Consider the following 22,597-nt stretch of genomic DNA (forward strand, 5'->3'; position numbering starts at 1 on the left):
TTAAAGATAGCTTTCAACATTCACTTTTATAAGATTTTGAGTTCCAAATTTTTTTCTCCCTCCATCCCCACCTCCCCTCTTCCCAAGACAGCAAGCAATCTGATATAGGCTATCTGTGTACAATCATATTAAACATATTTCCACATTAGTCATGTTGTGAAAGAAGAATCAGAACAAAAGGGGAAAACCATAAGAAGGGAAAAAAGAGAGAGAGAAAATAGTATGCTTTGATCTGTATTCAGATTCCATAGTTCTTTCTCTGGACGTGAATAGCCATTCCCCAATTAATGAGCATCCCTCAATTTCCAATTCTTGGCCACCACAAAAAGAGCTGCTATAAATATTTTTGTACATGTGGGTCCTTTTCCCATTTTTATGATTTCTTTGGAATATAGACCTAATAGTAACATTGCTGCATCAAAGGGTATGCACAGTTTTATAGCCCTTTGGACATAGTTCCAAATTGCTCTCCAGTGGCACAATCTTTTTTTAAAGTTCAATCTGGCAGTAACAGTGTCAAAATGTATCCTACTTTTTGATCCCATTGCTAAGACTTTAAGTAAAGTGCTTTGTAAACTTTAAGAAAAAAATGAGCAGTAGAAATGCCTTCTGAATATTATAGATAATTCAGTAAGGAGTTAAAGGATTGGTGGCTAGTTTGTGTGGTGAGCGAACAAAAGAGATCATTTGAATGGCTTTATAAGTTCTAGTAAAGTGAACTTACACTTTAGAGAAGAGAATTGGCCTCCTGATACCTTCAGTCTCTCAGAATAGGAATTAAAATTTTAAATTTGTTCATTCACATCTACCTTTGCTTTACCTAGATATTAAACACAAGAACTGGGGAATCTCAGGCTTGATGTTTCTGCATCTGTATGAACTACACCACCAGCTCATCGCACTGAGATTTTGTCCTTCCAATTAGATTTTTTGTGGTTCTGAGAGCCAAGATACACATCTAAGTACTTAAATCATCTTACTCACAGATAACTAAAGACTTAAGAGGAACACAGCTCTCTTCAAGAACATGAGGGGCTGTCACAAGAAAGAGGAACTGGACTTGTTCTGCTTGGTCCCAGATTACAAATGCTGGAACAGGGATAGACATTTTAGAAAGGCGAGTTTAGATTCTAGGTAAGGAAAAGCTTCCCAAAAGGAGAATTCCTCAAAATGCTCAGCTCCTATGAACTACTCCTCAGCTGCAAACAAGGATGGTCAGGACCTTGAGCTCAATGTCACCCACAAGTACTCCACTTCCATGATCAAGAACTCTGAAAATCCTTTATCTGATCATAATTTATGTCACTCCATTTTTCCCCACAGACTTATTCCTACTAAACCTATTCATTGCCCTCATCTTTACCTTCAAGTCATCACCCGTTCCTCCCTTTTTAACTCAGACCCTTCATTTAATAAATCCAACTGTATGCTATTCTCTACCAAAATCTCTTGTTCCTTTATCCTTACCTTGCTATAAAACTCTACTCTGAGATTATTCCCACTATTCAACACCTCACTTCTACTCATATACAGCTGAACAGAGCTAGAGAAATTCACACAAACATGCTACCAGGGTTTAAAGTTATGTTATTTAATTTCAACTGGGCTTTCACTGACTCTCTACCATCTCTCTACAAATATGACCAAGTCTATCCCATCTTCAAAAAAAAAAAAACCTTTACACTCTTCCCCACCCCCACCCCCATGCCATCATCCTATACTTCTCCTTGCTTTCTCAGATGAACTCCTAGAAAAATCTGTCTACACTAAATGCCTCCACCTCTTCTCTCACTCACTCCTCAACCCTTTACCATCTGGCTTCCAGATTCATTGTTCAACTGAAACTGCCCTCTCCAAAGTCACTCGTGATCTCCTAATTGCCCAATTTGATAGTCTTTCCTCCATCTTTAGCCTTCTGACCTCTTTGCATCTTAAGACACAGTTGACCATCCCTCTCCTCCTGGACACTCTCTCCTCTCTAGGTTTTCATGACACTGCTCTTTTTTGTTCCCCTCCTATCTGATCATTTCTTCTCCAGTCTCCTTTGCTGGTTCACCTTCCATATCATGCCTCTTAACTGTAGGTATACCCCAAAGCTCTGTCCTGGGACTTCTTTCTCTCCATGCTCTCTGTTAGTGATTTTAATAGCTAACTTGAGTTTAATTATCGTGACTATACTAAGGACTTCCAGATCTTTATTTCATGCCCTAATCTTTCTCCTGAACTCTAGTAACACATCGTTCAATATCTTTCCCTTCAAACTCACCACTCTTTCTTTTTTTTTTTTCATATCTATGCCAGTACCATGTTACCAGTCATTCAGGTTCACAATATCAGTGTCATCCTAGAGTCCTAATTCTTCCCCACTTGTGTATCCAATCATTTATTTGCCAAATCTTATAGTACATTCCTCCACAACATCCTAAATCCATCTCTTCTCTTCATTCATATAGTAACTATTCTAATTCAGACCTTTACTTAGACTGTTGCATATAGCCTTCACACTGGTTTCCTTACTTCATTCCTATCTCCCTACTCTAATCTATCGTCCACCTGCAAGTCCACACATCCCTATTACCTCTTTAATAAAATATAAACTCTTCTGTGTAGCATTTAAAGCCCTTCACAACTTGGCTCCAACATACATTTCTACTTTTATTACAATGACTCTCCTATACACTATGATTCAAGCAAACTGGCCTCCTCACTGTTTCTTAGACATGAAACTCCATCTCCTGCCTCCAGGTGTTTGCATTGGCTGTTGCCCCTGCCTAGACTGCACCCCTTTCCCCACCTCCATCTGTTAGAATCCTTAGTTTCCTTCAAGATTCAGTTCAAGTATATCTCTTACATGAAACCTTCCCTAATGCTCCCAGATGCTAATACTCTCCCCACAAAATCACTTTATGGGCATTCAGTATATGTACACTTAGTCCGGCTAGACCATAAGCTGCCTGAGGGCAAGGAATGTTTTCACTTTTGTCTTTGGATCTTCAAGTGCCTGGTAAATTATATGTGCTCAATAAGTGTTTGTGGGCTCATTGATGTTTCTAGTCAGTTATGCAGTTATGCAGGTTCCAGAAAAGGAACATATTATCAAGCAGAAAAGTGGTGGGGCCTAGACCAGAAAGAACCTACTAGGAAAAAAAAAAACAGTAGGCCCAGAAAATCAGAGGTTCTTCAAGTGATGATACTACCTCTGAGTTATTGTGAGTGAAATATTTTGTAAATTTTAAAGCACTATACAAATGGGAGCTATTATACTGATAACCAGAAAGCTAGCCAGCAGATAACCTATTTTTGTCCACAGAAAGATATGAAATCATCTATTACAATCTGAAGAAATTACAATATGCAATGATTAAAAAAAAACCTAGCTGATATGATAACCACAGATCCCCTGAAGTAAGAAATAAAGACCACATAAAGCTTACTTGCAATGGTGAACACTGAGGAATTTTCCTTCGAGACGGTGTCTGACCAAATGGAGTCTGCTTTCTGACTGATGCTAGTTGTCTTTGAAAAGGGCTAGCACCAGTAAAGTAATCTCTAAGCCTTGGAGGTACCCCGTGTTTTGGAGTAAATTCTGGCACATTCGATGAGTCCATAACTACACAAAAAGAAAAATAAGATTTTAGACACCAAAATAGTAATGTATTTTACAGATTCAACTACACTTACAAATTACATATTATATACACACACATGCATATTTACATACACACATTGTCTACTAGCCATTTCCTATTAGTCACTTAAGATCAGAATCTTGGAGATGAAACAAACCTTGGAAGTCCCTTTAACTAGCCCCTCCCTAAAAAATGGGCAGCTAGGTTAGAGTGCTGGGCCTGAAGTCAGAAGACATCTTCATGAATTCAAATCCAGCCTCAGACACCTACTAGTTGCATGACCCTGGGCAAGTCACTTAACTCTGTTTGTCTCAATTTCCTCATTTGTAAAATGAGCTGGAGAAAGAAACAGAAAACCGAACCACTCCCGCATCTCCGCCAAGAAAACCCCAAACGGTGTCTTGAAGAGTCAGACACAACTGAAATGACTGAACAAACCTGAATAATGAAACTCTTCCACAGCTCCTCCACCATGTGATCTAGATAGACTTCTGGCCAAGACCATACAGTTCCCACATACCTACTTCAGCAAAAACCTGAAATTCACACCAAACTAACTGAAAATAAAGAAAACCAAGAGAAAATACAGACTTCTTCCAACCTATAGCTGCACAAAAAGTCAACCAGAAGCCCATGGACAGAGAAAGCTGGGCTAACAGCAAAGCCAGAACCAGCACAGGCAAACCCAATCTCCGAATGCCACCAGGATGGTCAGAAGAAGCCAACGTGGAGGCCAGTGAGAGGCAGCAACCAGAACAGCACTCGCACTAGGATAACTAAGCACAGGGGCACTAAGCTCCCTAGCATCCTGGCCCTGAAACGTCAGAGAGGGCCTGAAGTTCCAGAATTCTGTACCTCAAAGATGGATTAGGGAGAGTAGAGAGCAGCACTAACGTTGGAATTTGGAGGTCTTCCCAAGGACCCAGGGAGAAGCCAAACAGGACAACCTACCCAAAAGCATAGCAAGAAGTCATGGCTCACCCTAACATGGGCCCTAATTCAGGAACTAAAAATGGAGAAACTAGTAATTCAAAGAAAACAACAGGCAGTATCAAAACTTATTGGAGATATGGAGATAGGAACAGTGAGCAACTAACAACCACAAGCAGAGATTCAAAGGAAAAAAAATGATTTTTTTCATAAGGACTACATGAATAACTAGAAGAAATGAAGCTAGAGGTTTAAAAAAAAAGTGAAATAAAAGTTTTAGAAGAAATAATTGAAAAGGGAATAAGTAGCTTAGAAAAGAAAGTGTAACCCAGTTACCTGAGAAATGGAATCCTTAAAGACTATAATAGGCTAAATAGAAAACAATGATTCATTAGCTAACAAGAAGTATTAGAACAAAATCAAAAGACTGAAAAAATAGAAGAAAATGTGAGATGTTGGATATCAAAAACACCTAGCCAGGAAAACAAGTTAATACAAGAGAATTTAAGAATCAGTGCACTCCCTGAAAACCATTATTTAAAAAAAAAAATTGAAGGATACTATATATCAAGAAACCGTAACTGAAAATCTACATGTACCAGAGGGCAAAGAGAGAGAGAATCTACTGATATACTTTCTGAAGTATTCCAAAAGGAAAAATTCTAGGAATGTCAGAGACAAAATCCAGGGCTTGTATTTCAAAGGAAAAAAAAATACTGTGAACATCTAGAAAGAAGTAGTTAAAATACCAAACTGCTACAATCAGGATCACACAAGACCTGACAGTTTCTACTAGAAATGGGAAGAGATAATAGAATACAACATTGCAAAAGATACACAGGCTGATAACCAAAAACAATTGATCCTGAAAAGCTAAGTATAATGTTATATGGAGAACAAAAAATGGGGGCCTTTAATGGAACAGGAAACTTCCAAGTATTTTTTTATTGAAAAAAGACCAGAGATGAGTAGGAACTTTGAAATACAAGCACAAGAGCCTAGAAAAACTTGGAAAGGTAAATTTGTTTGTGCAAGTGGATGGAGCTATATTATGATTTAGCACTAACATTCTACTGGGGGAGAAGAAACAAATGCCCCTTCAGAATCTTAAGGTCTTCAAAAGGTATTGAGAGATAAAATATGAAAAAAACAGAAGTCCTGGGGTTGAATTAAGTTGTATTCTAAGGGTTTTAGGAGGAAAAAAAGAGAATAGGGAAAAATAAGCATTTATATAGCACCTATTATGTGTCAGGCACAGTGCCAAGAACTTTTATGAATATCTCATTTGATGCTTAAAACAACCCTTCAAGGTAGGTGCTGTTATGATTCCCATTTTACAGTTGAGGAAACTGAGGCAAACAGAGGTTAAGTGACTTGCCCAGAGTCCCACAGCTAGTTAAGTATCTGAGGCTGGATTTGAACTCAGGTCTTCCTGACTCCAGGGCCAGAGCTCTATCTACTGCATTTCCATCTGCTTCAAATGGAAGATAAAGGGAATACACAAGTGTAGATAAGAGGAAGAAAGAAGTAGAACTTTCCATTTCTTATAACTGGGTTCATAAGAAAAGCATACAAACAAGAAGGAAGAAATGAAGGAGTGAACATTTTCTTTTTTTTTTTCATTTTATTTCCCCCCAATTACATGGAAAAACAATTTTTAATATATTTTTTTTAATTTTGAGTTTCAAATTCTCTCCCTCCCTCCCTTCTCCCCTCCCTGACATGATAAGCAATCTGATATAGGTTATACATATGCAATCACAGAAAACATTTCCATATTAGTCATTTTATGGGGGGGGGGGAAAGACTTAAAAAAGGAAGGAAGAAAGGAAGGAAGGGATACAGGGAGGAAGAGAGGAAAGAAGGGAGGGAGGGAGATAGTATGGATTTGGTCTGTATTCAGATTCCATCAGTTTTCTCTGGAGGTGGATAGTATTTTTCATCTTGAGTATTTTGGGATTGTCTCAGATCACTGTACTGCTCAGAATAACTAAGTCATTCATGGTTGTTTATCATACAATATTGCTGTTACTGTGTACGATGTTCTCCTGGTTCTGCTCATTTCACTATGTATCAATTCATGTAAGTCTTTCCAGGTTTTTCTAAAATCATCCTGGTCATCATTTCTTGTAGTATTCAATAGTATTCCATTTCAATCATATATCACAACTTGTTCACCCATTCCCCAACTGATGGATGACCCCTCAATTTCCAATTCTTAGCCACCACAAAAAGAGCTCCTATAAATACCCTAGTACAAATAGGTCCTCCCCCCCACTTTGTTTTAAATCTCTTTGAGATATAGACCTAGTTAGTGGTATTGCTGAATCAAAGGGCATATGCACAGGTTTTATTAATTAATTTTTAGTTTTCAACATTCACTTCCATAAGCTTTTGAGTTTTAAATTTTTCCCCCTCCATCCCCGCTTCCCTCCCCAAGATGGCATGATATAGGTTCTACATATGCATTCCTAGTAAACATAGTTTCACATTAGTCATGTTGTAAAGAAGAACTAGAACCAATAGGAGGAACCACAAGAAAGAAGAAACAAAACAAAACAGAAGGGGAAAAAAGAGCAAATAATACGCTTTGATCTGCATTCAAACGCCATAGTTTTTCTCTGGATGTGGACAGCATTTTTCATCGTGAGACTTTTGGAGATATCTTAGATCCTTGATATGCACAGTTTGGGCATAGTTCCAAATTGCTCTCCAGAATGGTTGGATCAATTCACAACTCCATCAGCAATGTATTAGTGTCCTAATTTTCCCACATATGAATGGACATTTTCTGAAACTAAGTAGAGTTGAACACATACACGGAGTTACATCAAACATAGAACTACATTAAACTCAATAGTGAAACAAATAAGGTGGGTGCTGGAGGAAGGATAAATTTTAATACAGAGGAAAATACCAGGGAGAGAATTTGTTGTTCAGATTTTTTTCAGTCATGTCTGACTCTTTATGACCCCATTTGGGGTTTTGTTGGCAAAAATACCAGAGTGGTTTGCCATTTCCTTCTACAGCTTATTTTACAGATGAGGAACTGAGGTAACAGGGTTAAGTGACTTGCCCAAGGTGACAGAACTAGTAAATGTCTGAAGCTGGATTTGAACTCATGAAGACGAGTCTTCCTGATCCCAAGTCTAGTGTTCTATACACTGTGCCACCTAGGTGCCCAGGGAGGGAACAGATTTACAGATCACACATGTTAGGCAAGCTTCTCTATTACCACATTGTTTTTTGTAAAGAGGAATGTGGAGTCAAAGAGCAGAAAAAGTACAAAAAGACAGAATAGAGTGAAATACACACTTATAACTTTAGATGTGAAGGACATAAATTCACCCATAAAAGGAAAGAGGATAGTTAAATGGATTGGAAGACAGAATCCAACAACATTTTGTTTATAAGAAACACAATTATAAAGATGTACATAAACTTAAAATGAGAGGCTGGAAAAGAATCTATTATACTTCAAGTAAACTCAAATAAGCAAGGATAGCAATAATAATTTCAGATGAGGCTACGGTAAATATAGTCATGATAAAAAGAGATAAGCAGAAAAACTATATTGTGCTTAAAGATATCCAAGATAACAAATTAATATATAAATACTTCATCAATATGCACCGAACTATATAATTTTGAAATATTTAAAGGAAAAGTTAATCAAATTGAAAGGAGAAAGAGGCAGTGATATATAATAGTGGAAGACAGCCTTACATGTAACCCTTTCAGATCTAAACAAATACAACAAAAAGATAAAACAAGGAAGAAGTTAAGGACCTGAATAGAGACTCAGAAAAAATAGACATAATAGATATCTGGCTATTACTGAATGGAAAGAAAAAGGAATTTTGCTTTTTCTCAGCCAGGCATGGCACCACTTTAATCAAAATTGACCATGACCTAAAGTATAAAAACCTCACTAAAAAAGTAGAAATATTGAATACATTCTTTACTGATCAAAATGTGACAAAAATTATATTAACAAAGGGATTTGGGAGAAAAATTAAAATTAACTGAAGACTAAATAATTTAATCCTAAAAATTCGTGGCCCAAAGAATAAAACATAAGAACAAATAGAAAATGTCATCAAAGAAAATGATAATAACAGGAAAATAAACCAAAACTTACAGGCTACAGCTAATTCAACAGTCCTTAATGGGAAATCTATGTCTCTAAATACCTTCATCAATGAAAGAGAGAAGGAACAAACCAATGAATTGGGCAACTAAAAAAACCCTAGAATAGCAATAAATCCAAAAACTGTCCCTACACCAAAGTAGAAATTCTGAAAATTTACTCTTACACACTGTATTTCTTATGATTACAAACTACTCTGGAGGGTCTCACAGTATGCCCATTCACTCTTCTAAAGGTATAGTGCTGTTGCAATGTTCTTTATGAATATTTTCCCCTCTCTTTTATTCTGTAGGATTCATTATATGATAAGTGTTTGATTACCGATTCCTTTGTTCTGCTAGTTTTCCTTTGAGGGTTATCCTACAAGAGATTCTTTCTATTCCCCTCTTATTTCAATTTTGACTCTTTCATATCTTCTTTGAGGTATTGCAAAGAAGTTATCACTCATTAAGCTATCTTGCCTGAATTCACACTCATTCATTTTTTAAATTTTATTTTTTCAACTAACAAGCATTTATTTTTCTTTCTCCTATACTACCTCAAAAATTTGAGAAAGGGAAAAAAAAGCGCTTGTAACAAATATGCTTCATCATCAATTCTCTGGAATCATAATATGTTACTACATTCAACAGTTCTTAAATCCTCCAAAGGTGGTCAACTTTACAATGTCGTTGCTTTATCAACTGTTCTCCATATTCTGCTCACTTAGATCTGTAACAGTTCTTACAAATCTTCACAGGTCCCTCCAAAACTGTCCCTTTCACCATTTTTTATGCACAATAATATTTCATTCCATTCATGTGCCATAATTTGCTAAGCTACTCTCCAACTAACAGGTATTTCTCCTTAGTCTCCATTTCTTACTAATTCAAGAAGAGCTTCCAGCAAATTTCTCTGATAAAGATCTCATTTCTAAGACATATGAGGAACTGATTCAAATTTATAAGAATAAAAACCATTCCCCTATTGGCAAATGGTCAAAAGATATGAACAAGCACCAAGAAATAAATAATAAATGCTTACTGGTCTACCTGCCAAGACAAACCCAGTGACCATATGAAGGCAATTACAAAACACATTATTTTTATACAAATAAAAACAGATCTAAACAACTGGAGAAATATTAATTGCTCATGAGAAGGCTGAGCCAATACAATAAAAATTACAATTCCACAGAAATTAATTTACTTATTCAGTGCCATACCAATCAAACTACCAAAGAATTATTTTACAGAGCTAGAAAAAAATAAGAAAATTCACCTAGAAGAACAAAAAGAATATCAAAGAAATCTATGAAATAAAATCACAAAGGAAGGCAGCCTACCAGATTTCAAATTATATAAAAAGCAATAACCATCAAAACAATCAAAACAAACCAACAAAACAAAGGCAAGAACTTTGGCAAAAACTGCTGGGGAAACTGGAAAGCAGTTTGGCAGAAAGTAGGCATAGATCAACTTCTCACACTGTTTACCAAAATAAAGTCAAAATGGGTAATGTTTCAGACATAAGGGGTGATAAGTAAATTAGGGGAGCTTGGAAAATTTTACCTGTCAGATCTATGGATAAGGAAAGAGTTTATAACCAAACAGATTCAGCAGATCACAGGAAATAAAATGGATAATTTTGATTACATGAAATTAAAAAGGTTTTACACAAACAAAACCAATGCAGCCCAAATCAGAAGGAAAGCAGGAACTAGGGGGAAAAACCTTACAGTAAGTTTCTTTGATAAAGGCCTCACTTCTCAAATATGTAGGGAACTAAGCCAAATTTATAAAAAATAAGAGCCTTTCCCCAATTGATAAATGATATGAACAGGCAGTTTTTAGAAGAAGAAATCAAAGTTATCAACAATCACATGGAAAAATGCTCTAAATCTGATTAAATACTGATTAAAGAAATGCAAGTTAAAACAACTCTGAGGTACCACTTCACACCTATCAGATTGGCTAACATGACAAAAAAGGAAAATGATAAATACTGGCAAGAATGTGGGAAAATTGAGACACTAATGGTTGGTGGAGTTGTGAACTGGTACAAGCATTCTGAAGAACAATTTGGAACTATGCCCAAAGGGCTGTAAGACTGTGCATGCCCTTTAATTCACCAATACCACTATAAGGTCTGCATCTCAAAGAGATCAAAGAAAAGAAAAAAAGAACCCATACGTAAAAAAATATTTATAGCAACTCTTTTTGTGGTAACAAAGAATTGGAAATTGAGGGGATACCCATCAATTGCGGAACGGCTGAACAAACTGTGGTATATGATTGTACTGGATTATTACTGTGCTATTAGAAATGACTACGGGGATGGGTTCGGAAACACCTGAGAAGACTTATATGAATTGATGCAAAGTAAAGTGAGTGGAACCATGAGAACATTGTACATAGTAACAGCAATATTGTAACCATGATCAAGTGTGAAAGACTTAGCTATGACAATTAAGACAAGGATCCAAGACAATTCCAAAGCACCCATGATAAAAAAAAAATGCTATCTCCCTCCTGAGAATGAACCAATAAACTCTTGAATTCAGATTGAAGCATTTTTTTTTCACTTTCTTTATATTTCTTGCTTTTCTTTCTCTCCCTTTTTTTTTTTTTTGGCAACATGGCTAACATGGAAATATTTTGCATAACTTCACCTGTATAATTAACATCAGATTGCTTGCCTTCTCAGTGTGTGAGGGAGGAGTGAGAGGGAATTTGGAACTCAATTTTTTTTAAATGATTGTTAGAAAAAGGAAGGGAAGGAGAGAAGGGGGAGGGAGGGAAGGAAAGAAGGAAAGAAAGAAGAAGGAAGGAAGGAAGGAAGGAAGGAAGGAAGGAAGGAAATGCTTATTGATTTAGTGAACCTTTTTTGTATCCCTAACCTAACACAGTCCCATGCACATAGTAAACACTTTACAAATGCTCCTGGAATCAAATTGAATGCTGATGACATATTTTGGACACGGGCAATGTATAGATTTGTTTTGCTTGACTATGCAGACTTGTTACAAGAGGAAGTTTTCTTTTTATTTCCTTTTTGTGAATAGAAGAAAATAGAGAAGAAGGAGATAGTGATAACAATGTGAAAAGAAAGGAAAAAAATCAAGAAAGCATTTTTAAATGCACAGAAGTAAACAGAATGGATACTGACAAGTAAGACAGCACTGAATTTAGCATATACTTAAAAAATAAAAACAAGTTGTAAGAAATGGAGATGTACAATTTCATACACAATACTCTGTTCTTTGTATATGAAAATATTCACATTTGTTGGTGTTAATCAAGTTCAGAATAAAAAGTTTTAAATACATATGTACATTAAAGAGATAAAAAGTGCTTTGTGGAGTTCAAGGAAATTAGGAAAGGCCATTAATGACTGGAGGAGTTCAGAGAAGGTGAAATTTGAGTTGGGCTTTAAAGGATGGTTAAGAATTTAATGAGTGAATACAGAGGAAAGAATGACATTCCATGTATCACTTATGGAGATGCAGCCTGGCATTTGTTCCTGAAGATGCTATAGCCACTGTTACTTAGGACCTAAAAAAGAAAGCTCTTGTCATCAAAGTTTTTGGTACATTCAAATAGTTCAATATCAAAAACTGATATGATTTTATCAAAGGAAATTACATTAAAGAAACATCAACAGCTGCTTTGCTGCTGCACCCTAAGGGTCATGGGATTTTTTCCATCTGACTTAGCTGATTTGTGTTGTCTCCCTCATTAGAATATTAGCTCCTTGAGAGCAGAAACTGGCTTATGTTTTCTATTTGTATCTCCAGTTCTTAGCACAGTGCTTTGCACATAGTGAGTACTTAATAAATGCTTTCTTTCTTGCTCATGGGGAATGAAGGCACAGAGAAAAGATAGTAGGTTGGTTTGATTGAAATGTAGGGTACATCAAGCAAGAGAGCTATGGCTGGAAAGGTAGACCGTCATTAGGCTAACAGAGGCTTTTAATGCCAGACACTGTCCTTGGTGCTAGCAATACAAAGACAAAAATGAAATATAATCCCCATTTTCAAAGAACATACATTCTATCAAAAGAGAAGACAGGTAGATGTATAAGTCTATGGGAGATATATACAAATGCAAGGTAATGTTGGTGGGTCATGGAACTAGCAGCTGGGGATGGAGCAGGAGATGAAAGATCTCATATAACTGACAGGCAGGAGAAATCTTCTCATAGGACGGGAAAAGAGAATATGGGAGATGATGACAAGCATTGCAGTAGGATAGTTGAGGGAACTTTCAGACGGACTCAGTCTTGTCAATTAAATAGGATAACTTTGCTGTTAAGCAGGGGGCTACGTGACTGAAAGTGTAAGGAAAGAGAAAAGGTTTGGAAAAGTGGCCACGGAGAATTTAAAAAGTCAGAATAGAGTGGAAGGATCCAAGGTAATGGAGGTCCAGGATAAGGTGAGGAAAATCAGCTTGATTTTGTAACTTTCTCCTGAAATACTCAGCAGCCCAGGAGCAGAAATGAAGAAATGGGTTGCTGAGGTGTACCCAGGGTTTGACAAGTCCAAGAGGTGAAGGAGGTACGGGAGTAAGCGGATTGTAAGGCTGCAGACAGTGAACCAAACAAGAGGCAGATCATCGATTCCAGGCTGGCCACCAAGTGAAGGCTGAGGATGGGGATCAAAAGGGAGGGGCTGTGGTCCCGCAGGTGCGCGGCACACAACAGACACTTAACACGGACTCGCTGAAGGAGGCGGGAGGGTCAGAATTCCGAAGCTGCGGGGGGCCATTTCAGGACATCTGTGAAACACGAGCTGTGGCCACGAGCCGTGGCGTGCTCCGTCACGGGTGGGGTCCTCGACATTCTACCTGAGCCGAGGAGCAACGATGAACCCTTTACCACGTCCGCTGCACTGGGCAATCAGTCAGGCCACCAGCACTTATTAAGCACCTACAAGGTTCCAGGCACCTGGATAGGTGCGGAGGATAAAGGAAAAGGAAAAGAAAAGAAAGCAGAAGCGAGGGCGGCGCCCCATGACAATTTCTGCAGGCTGTCATTCGGCCCAGATGAGGACAACGGCGCCGCCAGGGAGGGCCTGTAAAAGGTGTAACGATCGGCTCTCCTACTCCGCTACCCGCCCACCCCCCCATCGCTGTCATCCCGGCAGAACAGCAGGGAGCTGGGCCCCCGGCCAGGGTTCAGAAAGAGCGCGGGCTGGAGAGCGGCCCGGCCGCCCGCCTGACCTCGCCCGCCGGCCCGCCCGCCGAAGTGCCCCACGGGCCGCGAGCTCCGGCCCCCGCGGGCGCCTCCGGTTTCCCTTCCCGTGTCTCACCTTCCGCCCGCCGGGGGCAGGGCGGCCCCGGTGCCGGCTCGCCCAGGTAGCGAGCGCCTCAGGTCTCAGCTGCGGCCGGTCCGCGCCATCCTCCAGGCGAGGCCCCGCCCCGGTTTGAAATTGTTTCCCGACGGGCTGCGCGGCCAGCGTAGCCACACCGCCTCCGCGGTGCCCGCCTCCTTCTCCTCTTCCTCCCCCTTCGGCATCGGGTCGCCTGTTCGGCGTTCATCTTTACTACGGGCAAAGGCGAGGGACGTAATCAGGTCTGACGTAAGCTACTCGGCCTACCCCAGCTTAGAACCAGCCTGCTTTCCGGGCCAATCTCCCCCTGTGGAGACCGTTGACTTTGCCCGGGAAATCTCGCGCCCCTCCCCCGCCCCGCGGCATCCGCCCACAAGGAACGTGGTGGCCGCGGCGTCGCCCGGCGCGCAGGAGATGACGCAGGACGCCGGCGGCGCATGCGCCAAGCGCACGGTGGCGTTAAGGCTCGAGGCGCGGCTCGCCCTGAGCCGTAGTGGAGGCGGGGCTTGGAGCGGGAGCCGAAGCGGAGGCGGAGACTGTCGGCAGTGCCGGGCCTTTGTCTAGGTGACAGGGTCGTCTGCTGAGTCGTCCTCCAGAAGGAGCGCTGGATTTGGAGGCCACTAATTATCTATGTGACCTTGGACAAGTCGTTTGCCCTCCCCCCACCCCCGGGTCCTCCTCCTCGGCTTGATGAAGCGAGGGGGCCCGATGGTCTCGGCGCTGGCTTCCAGCTGCACGGCTCAGTGAGCCTCATCCGATCCTGTCATGTAAGCTCCTCGAGGGCCGAGGGCCTTTGCATCTCCAGCGCCTCACATGCAGAAGGCGCTAAATAAATGCATCTTTTCTGTCTGGTGGGAGGAGGGAGGACCAGAAAGGCTGTTGCTTTTGAACCCGGCTCCTGGGCTCCTCCCTGAGCCTAGTGCAGGCCTGAACTTGATGAACATGTTTGGGCACATTGGAGGAGATGTAAGACCCAGCTCGGGTTACAGCCGGCCTTGTCTGTTATTCTTCTGTGCCTGCAGTGGGAGCGGTTGCACCCTGCCTGGCTGCCCGCGCTCGTCCACCTCCAGCCTGGGAGCCAGCGGGCTCAGCAGGCCTTCAGTCGTGCAGCTGCTCGTGGCCGGGAGAAAGGGAGTCAGCAAGAGTGAGAGGAGATTTTCTTTTTTCTAAATAGTCCATTTTGTTCCTCCAAGACCGCCGGCGGAAGGCCCGCCCCAGCAGCTGCTCCTGCCTGTGGCTCCGACATGCCTTTCCCCTGGGGACCAAGCCTGATGCGCAGGATGTACAGGAGTTGGTCAGGACCCATCAGGAAGACAGCCCCACCGCTGTTGGGCTCCCTCACCCGATATCTGATGCTGAGCACACAGAGGAGAATTTCAGGTGAAGTGTGGGTGGACTTCTGTTGGGTCTGCTTAACTGTCAGAGCAACGTCTGAAGCGCAGCCCACGTTTAATCAATTTCGGTAGATTAAGTCTGACGTCTGTCTCTTTTAGATACAGGGTGTCCCAAAAGTCTTAGTGCAGTTTAAGCGGCTATTAAAAGCTTAAAAAGATGTTTTAAAGTTCAAAACTGTACTAAAACTTTTGGGACACCCTTTTACCCTTTAATAAACTGCACTACGACTTTTAGGATGCCCCATATAGAGACATGCAGGTATAGTCTTTTCACTGAGTTGTTTCTTGCTGCTGAAAAGTTTTGTCAAGCAGGATGTTGAAAGACCAGTCAAAAGTAATCAGAGAGGGTAATCTACTCTTCTCCTCAGAGGCTTGGATTGGATGATCCCTAAGGCTTCTTTCTAGTTGTAATGTCTTGGGCTTTATATAAGTCCTGATATCTTTGCTCTAGTGCTTGGTAGCCTACCAGTAAGAAGGAAGGGAATTCTTAAATCACTATGGAAATAGGACTCATTGTTTATTAAATTCCTTAAGGACAACTGCAGTGAAATGTTTACTGTGGAAACATCTACAGTGGTAGGGGCTGGCTGGCCTCAGAGTCAGGAAGACCTTGATTTAAGTCCATCCTCAGACATTTACTAGGTTTGTGACCCTGGACTAGTCACTTGTCCTCTCTCAGTGTTGGTTTCTTCATTTATAAAATGGGGATGTAACAGCACCTATGTCACAGGATTGTTGTCAAGTCAACAAGCAGATATTAAGCACTTGCTGTGTGCCAGGTGCTGTGCTAATCTCTTGAGAATAAAATGGGAGCATGTATGTCAAGCACTTTGCAAATGCTTAAAGTACTATATGAATCTTAAGCATTATTGTTAAAAGATCCCTTCCTGTCAAAATGTTTAATTCTAGGAATTAAGTAATCTTTTTTCAGCCAGTATCTGTGATTCTGTTGGTATAGGGAGCTCTTGTTCCAGAAACTCATCTACCAATGAGAACCGGTAACTCTTCTACAGGACTCCTTCATAGCCTTAGAGAGTTGCTTGGGGACACTTAGAGGATAAATGACTGGCCCAGGGACACCCAGCCAGTATATATTTGAGATGGAACTTACACCCAGGTCTTCCTGACTCAGAAGCCAATCCAATGTCTACTAGATCATGCTGCTTCTCAGTCATTATTAAACATTAAATGTAATTATACTCACTCTGGTTTGGGGGTGACCTTTGCCAACCGAGGCTAAACGGATGTGTCCAGTCCAACATAGAAAGCCATTCAGTACAGGTCTGGCCAAAAAAAAAATCTATAGTCTGAAAACTAGTCAAGTACAGAGAGGCTCACCAGTAGATTGATCACAAGGTGGTAACTTTCCATATCAAGTCTCAAAGATTGTCTACAAAATCTCAGAGGGATTGCAGCCTTTGTTGAGATGGCCAACACTGATTACATGCAAGTGTCTGACTTCAAGTACTCTATAAGCTTTATACACTACAACAGAATACCAAGACTATTATGGTTTGAGACCCTTTGTTTAAAGCACTTTGAATATAAATATAAACTCATTTAAGAAGCAAATTTACATTTTTAAACTGATATCTCATGTAATTTTATTAGTATGTTTCATTTAATAGATTTCAATAGTTTTGTTGTCCGGACCAATACTTGTGGAGAATTGCGCTCCTCTCACTTGGGCCAAGAAGTCACTTTGTGTGGATGGGTTCAGTACAGAAGGTAAAGTAAATTAGAACTTTTAAGAATACTCAGTGTTTTTGAGTGTGGTAAAGTGGCAGTGCCCTGGATTTGTAGTCATAAGCCCTACGTTCAAGTCTTAACTCCTCGAACCAAAACCCCATGGGACCTCCAACAAGTCTTCGATCCTCAGTTACATCATCAAAAAAATGAAGGGGTGGGATTAGGTGATCCCTCAGCTCCTTCTTATCTCACAGTCTGAGGATTCCATGGACTTTCAAGACAGCTAGCACAAGTAAAAAGAGTTGGTGGCTCTTTGCAGTTTTCCCAGAGTGTTTCTAACATTTCTTTGTGTCTTAAGATCTAAAGAGCTCTTTCTTTGTGGACTTTACAGCCTTTACCTGCTTGTGGCTTTTAGTTCAAGGTAAAGATTGTAATAGAATTTTTTTTTAAATGTTAATCCTGCCTAATTGTAATCTACTATAGTCATATCTGTAAGGAGTAGCTACGTAACTGAAGCAGTGGTACCAGTAGCATCTGTTTAAGTGCCTATTAGTAAGTCTTTACCTTCTGGTAGTGCTACTAATTGAAAGAGCCCTGAGACCTGTCCTTAGGTTGAATTATTCCCTTCTGGCCACCATGACCAAAATCCAGGTTCCAAGAGGTGTTTAGAAGGCATTTATCTTACTCTAAATTTATTTTATGGGAATCTGATCTTCACACAAGAACATTATTCACTAAGGCAAAATTAAAAGCTGTGAAAATATTCTGTTTAAAACTGACCTGAAAAACGGCAAATAAATCCACACCTATGTAGTAATAAAACTAATGTAAGAGTCCTGGTAACACTGATTTACACAGATACCATATGCTTAACATTTTTAATGACCAAGCCATTTATCCCAAATACTGTATTTGTGCAGTTCTAAGAGTTATCCTCATGTTGGCTACATAATTCACTTTGAAAAGATATAAAACTTAGCGTGATACAAAGGAAAGGCTAGTTCCTCTGGAGTCAGAGGACTCAGATTCTGCCTCTGGTGTTCCTGACTCATGAGACTTTGAACAAGTCCCTTAAATTCTGTTGACCTTAGTCTTCTTATCAAATCAAATGAGGGGGCTGAACTAGAAGGCCTCCAGATGACCTCCAAGAGCACTTATAGCTCTAGAGCTTAGCTGATAAAGAACATAACTCAGAAAGAGGGGATATCGGTCCTGAGAAAATAGTGCTTTGGGGGTTATTTTTTGGTAAAGGAAAAATATCTATAGAACTCCATTCCAAATATCACTAATTAGATTTGCTTCTAATAAACTCAAAAAAGATATTTTCTGGCTTGACTTTAACAGATTTTGTAGAGAACGGAAAGACCTGGTCAAAGTCCTGTCCTTGGATACATATTGGCTTTGTGACCCTGGGTGATTTGATTAACCTCAGAGAGTGCCCTAAGCCACCTTCTTTGAGTAAGTTATAGAAAAGGTGCCAAACTGCATTGGGAGGAAGAGTCCTCTCACCCAGGAGTTCGCTACACTAGTGAAATCATAGGTCCAGTACCTGTCTCTGTGTTTAACTCTGCAATTACATATAGTGGGATGGCTAGTGAAAAGTATGCAATTTTTATAAAAAATATATTTGAGAATCAATTCTCTTGACTGCTTTCATTTTTTTAAACTCTGTTTAAAGGCTCTGCCCTCCAAAGTTCATTTTTTTCTGAAAGTGTTTGTTCTTTGTGAATTAGGCAAAGCCTTTTCCTGATCCTGAGAGATTTCCATGGGCTAATTCAAGTCGTCATTCCCCAAGATGAGGTAATGGAGAAGAGTCTTTTTATTTGGGAAAAACTCTTTGATTCCAGGGAGGAAAGTCAGTCAAATGTGGCTGCAGCTTTGAGCTCAACTTTTGTGGATGATTTAAAGTATTGACATTTTGTCACCAAGCCAGCAGGATGGCATTGGTTTCTACTTTGCATACTGGTTCTTGTTAGTGTTTATACTACTGAGGGGAAAATAGTATTTGTTTAAATCTTATGTTTCTATAATATGAAGTAAACTCTCAGGGATCTAGGATGAGTTTAGTGACATCAGGTTGTGCTCCATCAGCCACATTAGTTCCTGTTACTGCTATTGGACTGAATTCCCCTTGACACTAATAATCAGAAAGACATTTTCATGAAAAATACATGGGCTTTTTCTGCTTTTTACCTTCTTTCCCAAAAGGAAGATTTAAGAAACTCTCGACTGAGATTTTGACTTCCCTTGTTGAAAGGAGCTTTAATGAAAAAACAAAAGCTTTTTAGTGATCAATAAGAGTCTTAAAGTTAATGACAATGACGTTATTTGAGACATTCTGGCACCTAATTTATAAAGCACCCATCGTTTTCTAAGAATCACATTGGTGACCCTGAAAATGCCTTCCATGTCACTGTGTTTCTGGTAACTATTTTTTTCCTTCCTGTAGTCAGCTGCCTCCGTGAAGAAGCTATTATGTGAAGCTCCTATAGAATCTGTTGTTCAGGTTACTGGAACTGTTATCTCTCGGCCTCCAGGGCAGCAAAATCCAGTTAGTATTTCCAAAATTGTCTATGTAAATTTCATGTAAGTGGAATTAGAAATATGTCTCATTTTGTTTATGCATGTCTGGATGTATATATTTGTTTCTTTTGACACGTGTGTACGTGTATGGATGTTGACTTTTACTAGAGCAGCACTAAAAATGTCATGCCTAATCTCTCGATGAGAGGTAGCTTGGCATAAGGGATGGTTGGCATAAGGGGATTGACTTTGGAGTCAGGAAGACCTTGATTCAAGTCCCACCTCCGATATAATTTGGCTTTGTGATCCTGGGCAAGTCACTCAATGAGAGTTCTTCACTGGCAGCTCCCAGTGCTGATAAAATTGCAGGACCAGATGAAAAAACAACCCCTTTCTGCATGTTTGTTTATGTGGTTTTCCATAATTAGGGTGGCAACAACATGCATTTTTTAAGCACTTGCTTTGTGTAAGGCACTGTGCTGTGTTCCAGAGATACAAGCACAAAATGAAAAATAGTCCCTTCACTCAAGGAGCTCACATCCTGGGGAAATACAGCACATAAACAGATAGCTATTGGCAGAATCCTTTGAAGAAGTCTGCACAAAAATGATACAGCTTGCTTTGCATGTTGTCTCACCTATTGGATTGTAAGCTCCATGAGGACAGAAACTATCTTTTGCCTCTTCTGGAATGCTCAGCGCTTAGCACAGGGCCTGGCACATAGTAGGCACTTAACAAATGTTTATCGCATTGAATTGAGTACATACATTTGTCCTTCCATATATGATAAATATTTTTTAATTTTGTGTATGTAATAAATGCTTGTGCACACAAACACATGTGCTTTATGTGGATGGAAAATGAAAGTAGGATGTATATTCATCTGGAACATAAATCTACTAAAATTAAGTTTATAAGCTTAAACTTACATCCAGGAAAGGCAACAAAAGCTGGAATCATTTTCACTAAACATAGGTAAAAGCAAAAAGTATAATACATCATATTTTAAATTGTTAAATTCAGTTTGCCTTTTAACACTGTGGACAAATACACTAGAGTGTATTCTAACAAGGAGCTATTAAAAACCCCTCAGTTTGTTTTGAGAGATTCAAGGTCCTATGTCCTAATGTGTGGTTTTAAAAATAGGTATTTCTTTCCCCTTTTTAGAAAATGCCAACGGGTGAAATTGAAATTGAAGTGAAAACAGCAGAGCTTTTGAATTCCTGCAAGAAGCTGCCCTTTGAAATTAAGGATTTTATGAAGGTCACTACTACCTCTTTTTTTTCTATACAGTTTACAGGAAATGTTGCTGTTATCAAAGAAAAGTAGAACATTGATAGGGTCTCTTAAAGAAAAGATTGATTGCGGGGCAGCCAGGTGACACAATGGATAGAGCACTGGCCGTGGAGTCAGGAGGACCTGAGTTCAAATGCAGCCTCAGACACATAACACTCACTAGTGTGACTCTGGGCAAGTCATTTAACCTCAATTGCCTTACCAAAAAAAAAAAGAAAGAAAAGATTGATTTCCAAACAGTGAAATAGAAAGACTTTATTATACAGACAGCTTAAATTTTCCTGTGTCACAACTTCTCTACGAACTGTCCTCAGATAGCTGTGGTTCCCTTTGTATCCAAAAAACACCTTTTGTGCTGTGAGGTAGATTAATGTTTCACCATCACTCATTCTAGATATCTGGTCTTTGAGGGATGGTTTGTCACTTTTGGTTAATTAGCCTGTCCCTGCCAGTCTGTGCCATCTTCCTGTGACTGCTTTTAATCTCGGGAGCAAATCTGTAGCATGAAAGTGGCGGTCGGGATCTACTCAGAGCGTATACGGCACCCTGTGCTTATCAGAGGTTAGAACAGTGTTGAGGCCCTCCGCACGATCACAGCCACCTCTGGCTTCACGCCGTAGTGCAGGATGCTTTCTGCTAAAGGAAGAATGAACTGTACCTCCCGAATCACTGGTTGCGTTATCGGGCGGGTAAGCACCGCCCTGTCAGGCGTTCTGGACACCGGAGGCATCTGTTGTAGTGTCACCTTCTCCCCATTCCACTCCTGGGAAGTCCCAGGCTTTATCAGCCGTGGTCTTATCCTCTGAGTCAGTCTCTGTTGCAGAGGTGGCCTCGTCTCACCAAGGCCGGCCCTCTTGACTCCGTTCTGCGCCGTCTCCTCCGGGAGCTCGCCTCTTCAGTTGTTCCCTTCCCTTTGACTTCAGGATCCTTTTCTACTTCCTGTCTCCCCACCAGCAGGCACACCCAGCTTTCCCCCAGTGTTCAAGATGTGTCACTCGATTCTACCATTCTTTCAAGCTATAGTCATTTCTCTGTGTACATGGGTGTATATGTGTATTTATGTATATGTGTCTGTGTATGAGTGTGTGTGTATGCACACACACACACACACACACACACACACCTGTACACAGACACGCATATAATATTATGTGTGTGTAGGAACTCTCCTTTTCACAGCCAAACACCATAGAAAAAGCTTTGGGTTTTTTTTACTTTCACACTAGTCATGTTGTAAGGAAAAATTAGAACCGATAGGAGAAACTGCAAGAAAGAGGAAACAAAACAGAAGGAAAAAAATAGCAGACAGTACGCTTCGATCTGCATTCAAACTCCACAGTTCTTTCTCTGGATGTGTTTAGCATTTTCCATCATGAGACTTCTGGAGATGTCTTAGATCCTTGCATTACTAAGAAGAGCTAAGTCCATCAAAGTTAGTCATCGCACAACATGGCTGCTACTGTGTTCTCCTGGTTCTGCTCCCTTCACTTAACATCAGTCCATACAAGTCTTTCCAGGTTTTTCTGAAGTCTGCCTGCTCATCATTTCTTATAGCACAATAGTATTCCATTACATTCATATACCACAACTTATTCAGCCACTCCCCAATTGATGGGCATCCCCTCAATTTCCAATTCTTTGCCACCACAAAAAGAGCTGCTACAAATATTTTTGTACA

At 40.1% G+C, this 22,597-nt stretch overlaps 2 protein-coding genes across 4 annotated transcripts in view; one reads left to right on the forward strand and one right to left on the reverse strand.

Moving 5' to 3' along the window:
* Positions 1-14,047, reverse strand: part of CENPL (centromere protein L) — a 28,468-nt gene extending 14,421 nt beyond the window's left edge. The window contains exons 1-2 of the mRNA XM_027868503.1: positions 13,997-14,047; positions 3,435-3,610 (exon numbers count right to left, since the gene is read on the reverse strand). Coding sequence (XP_027724304.1) covers positions 3,435-3,608 — 174 coding nt within the window. The 5' untranslated portion in view covers positions 3,609-3,610; positions 13,997-14,047. The remainder of the gene's footprint in view (positions 1-3,434; positions 3,611-13,996) is intronic.
* A 490-nt stretch (positions 14,048-14,537) lies between these two features.
* Positions 14,538-22,597, forward strand: part of DARS2 (aspartyl-tRNA synthetase 2, mitochondrial) — a 34,252-nt gene continuing 26,192 nt past the window's right edge. For all 3 annotated transcript variants that reach the window (XR_003569629.1, XR_003569628.1, XM_027868398.1), the window contains exons 1-6: positions 14,538-14,784; positions 15,211-15,397; positions 17,040-17,139; positions 18,834-18,900; positions 19,550-19,651; positions 20,791-20,886. Coding sequence is in view for 1 of the 3 variants with exons in the window: in XM_027868398.1 (XP_027724199.1) it covers positions 15,262-15,397; positions 17,040-17,139; positions 18,834-18,900; positions 19,550-19,651; positions 20,791-20,886 (501 nt within the window). In the remaining 2 variants the exon portion in view is untranslated. The remainder of the gene's footprint in view (positions 14,785-15,210; positions 15,398-17,039; positions 17,140-18,833; positions 18,901-19,549; positions 19,652-20,790; positions 20,887-22,597) is intronic.

Source organism: Vombatus ursinus, unplaced genomic scaffold (assembly GCF_900497805.2).
Source record: "Vombatus ursinus unplaced genomic scaffold, bare-nosed wombat genome assembly UNPS02014789.1, whole genome shotgun sequence".
Classification (NCBI taxonomy): domain Eukaryota; kingdom Metazoa; phylum Chordata; class Mammalia; order Diprotodontia; family Vombatidae; genus Vombatus; species Vombatus ursinus.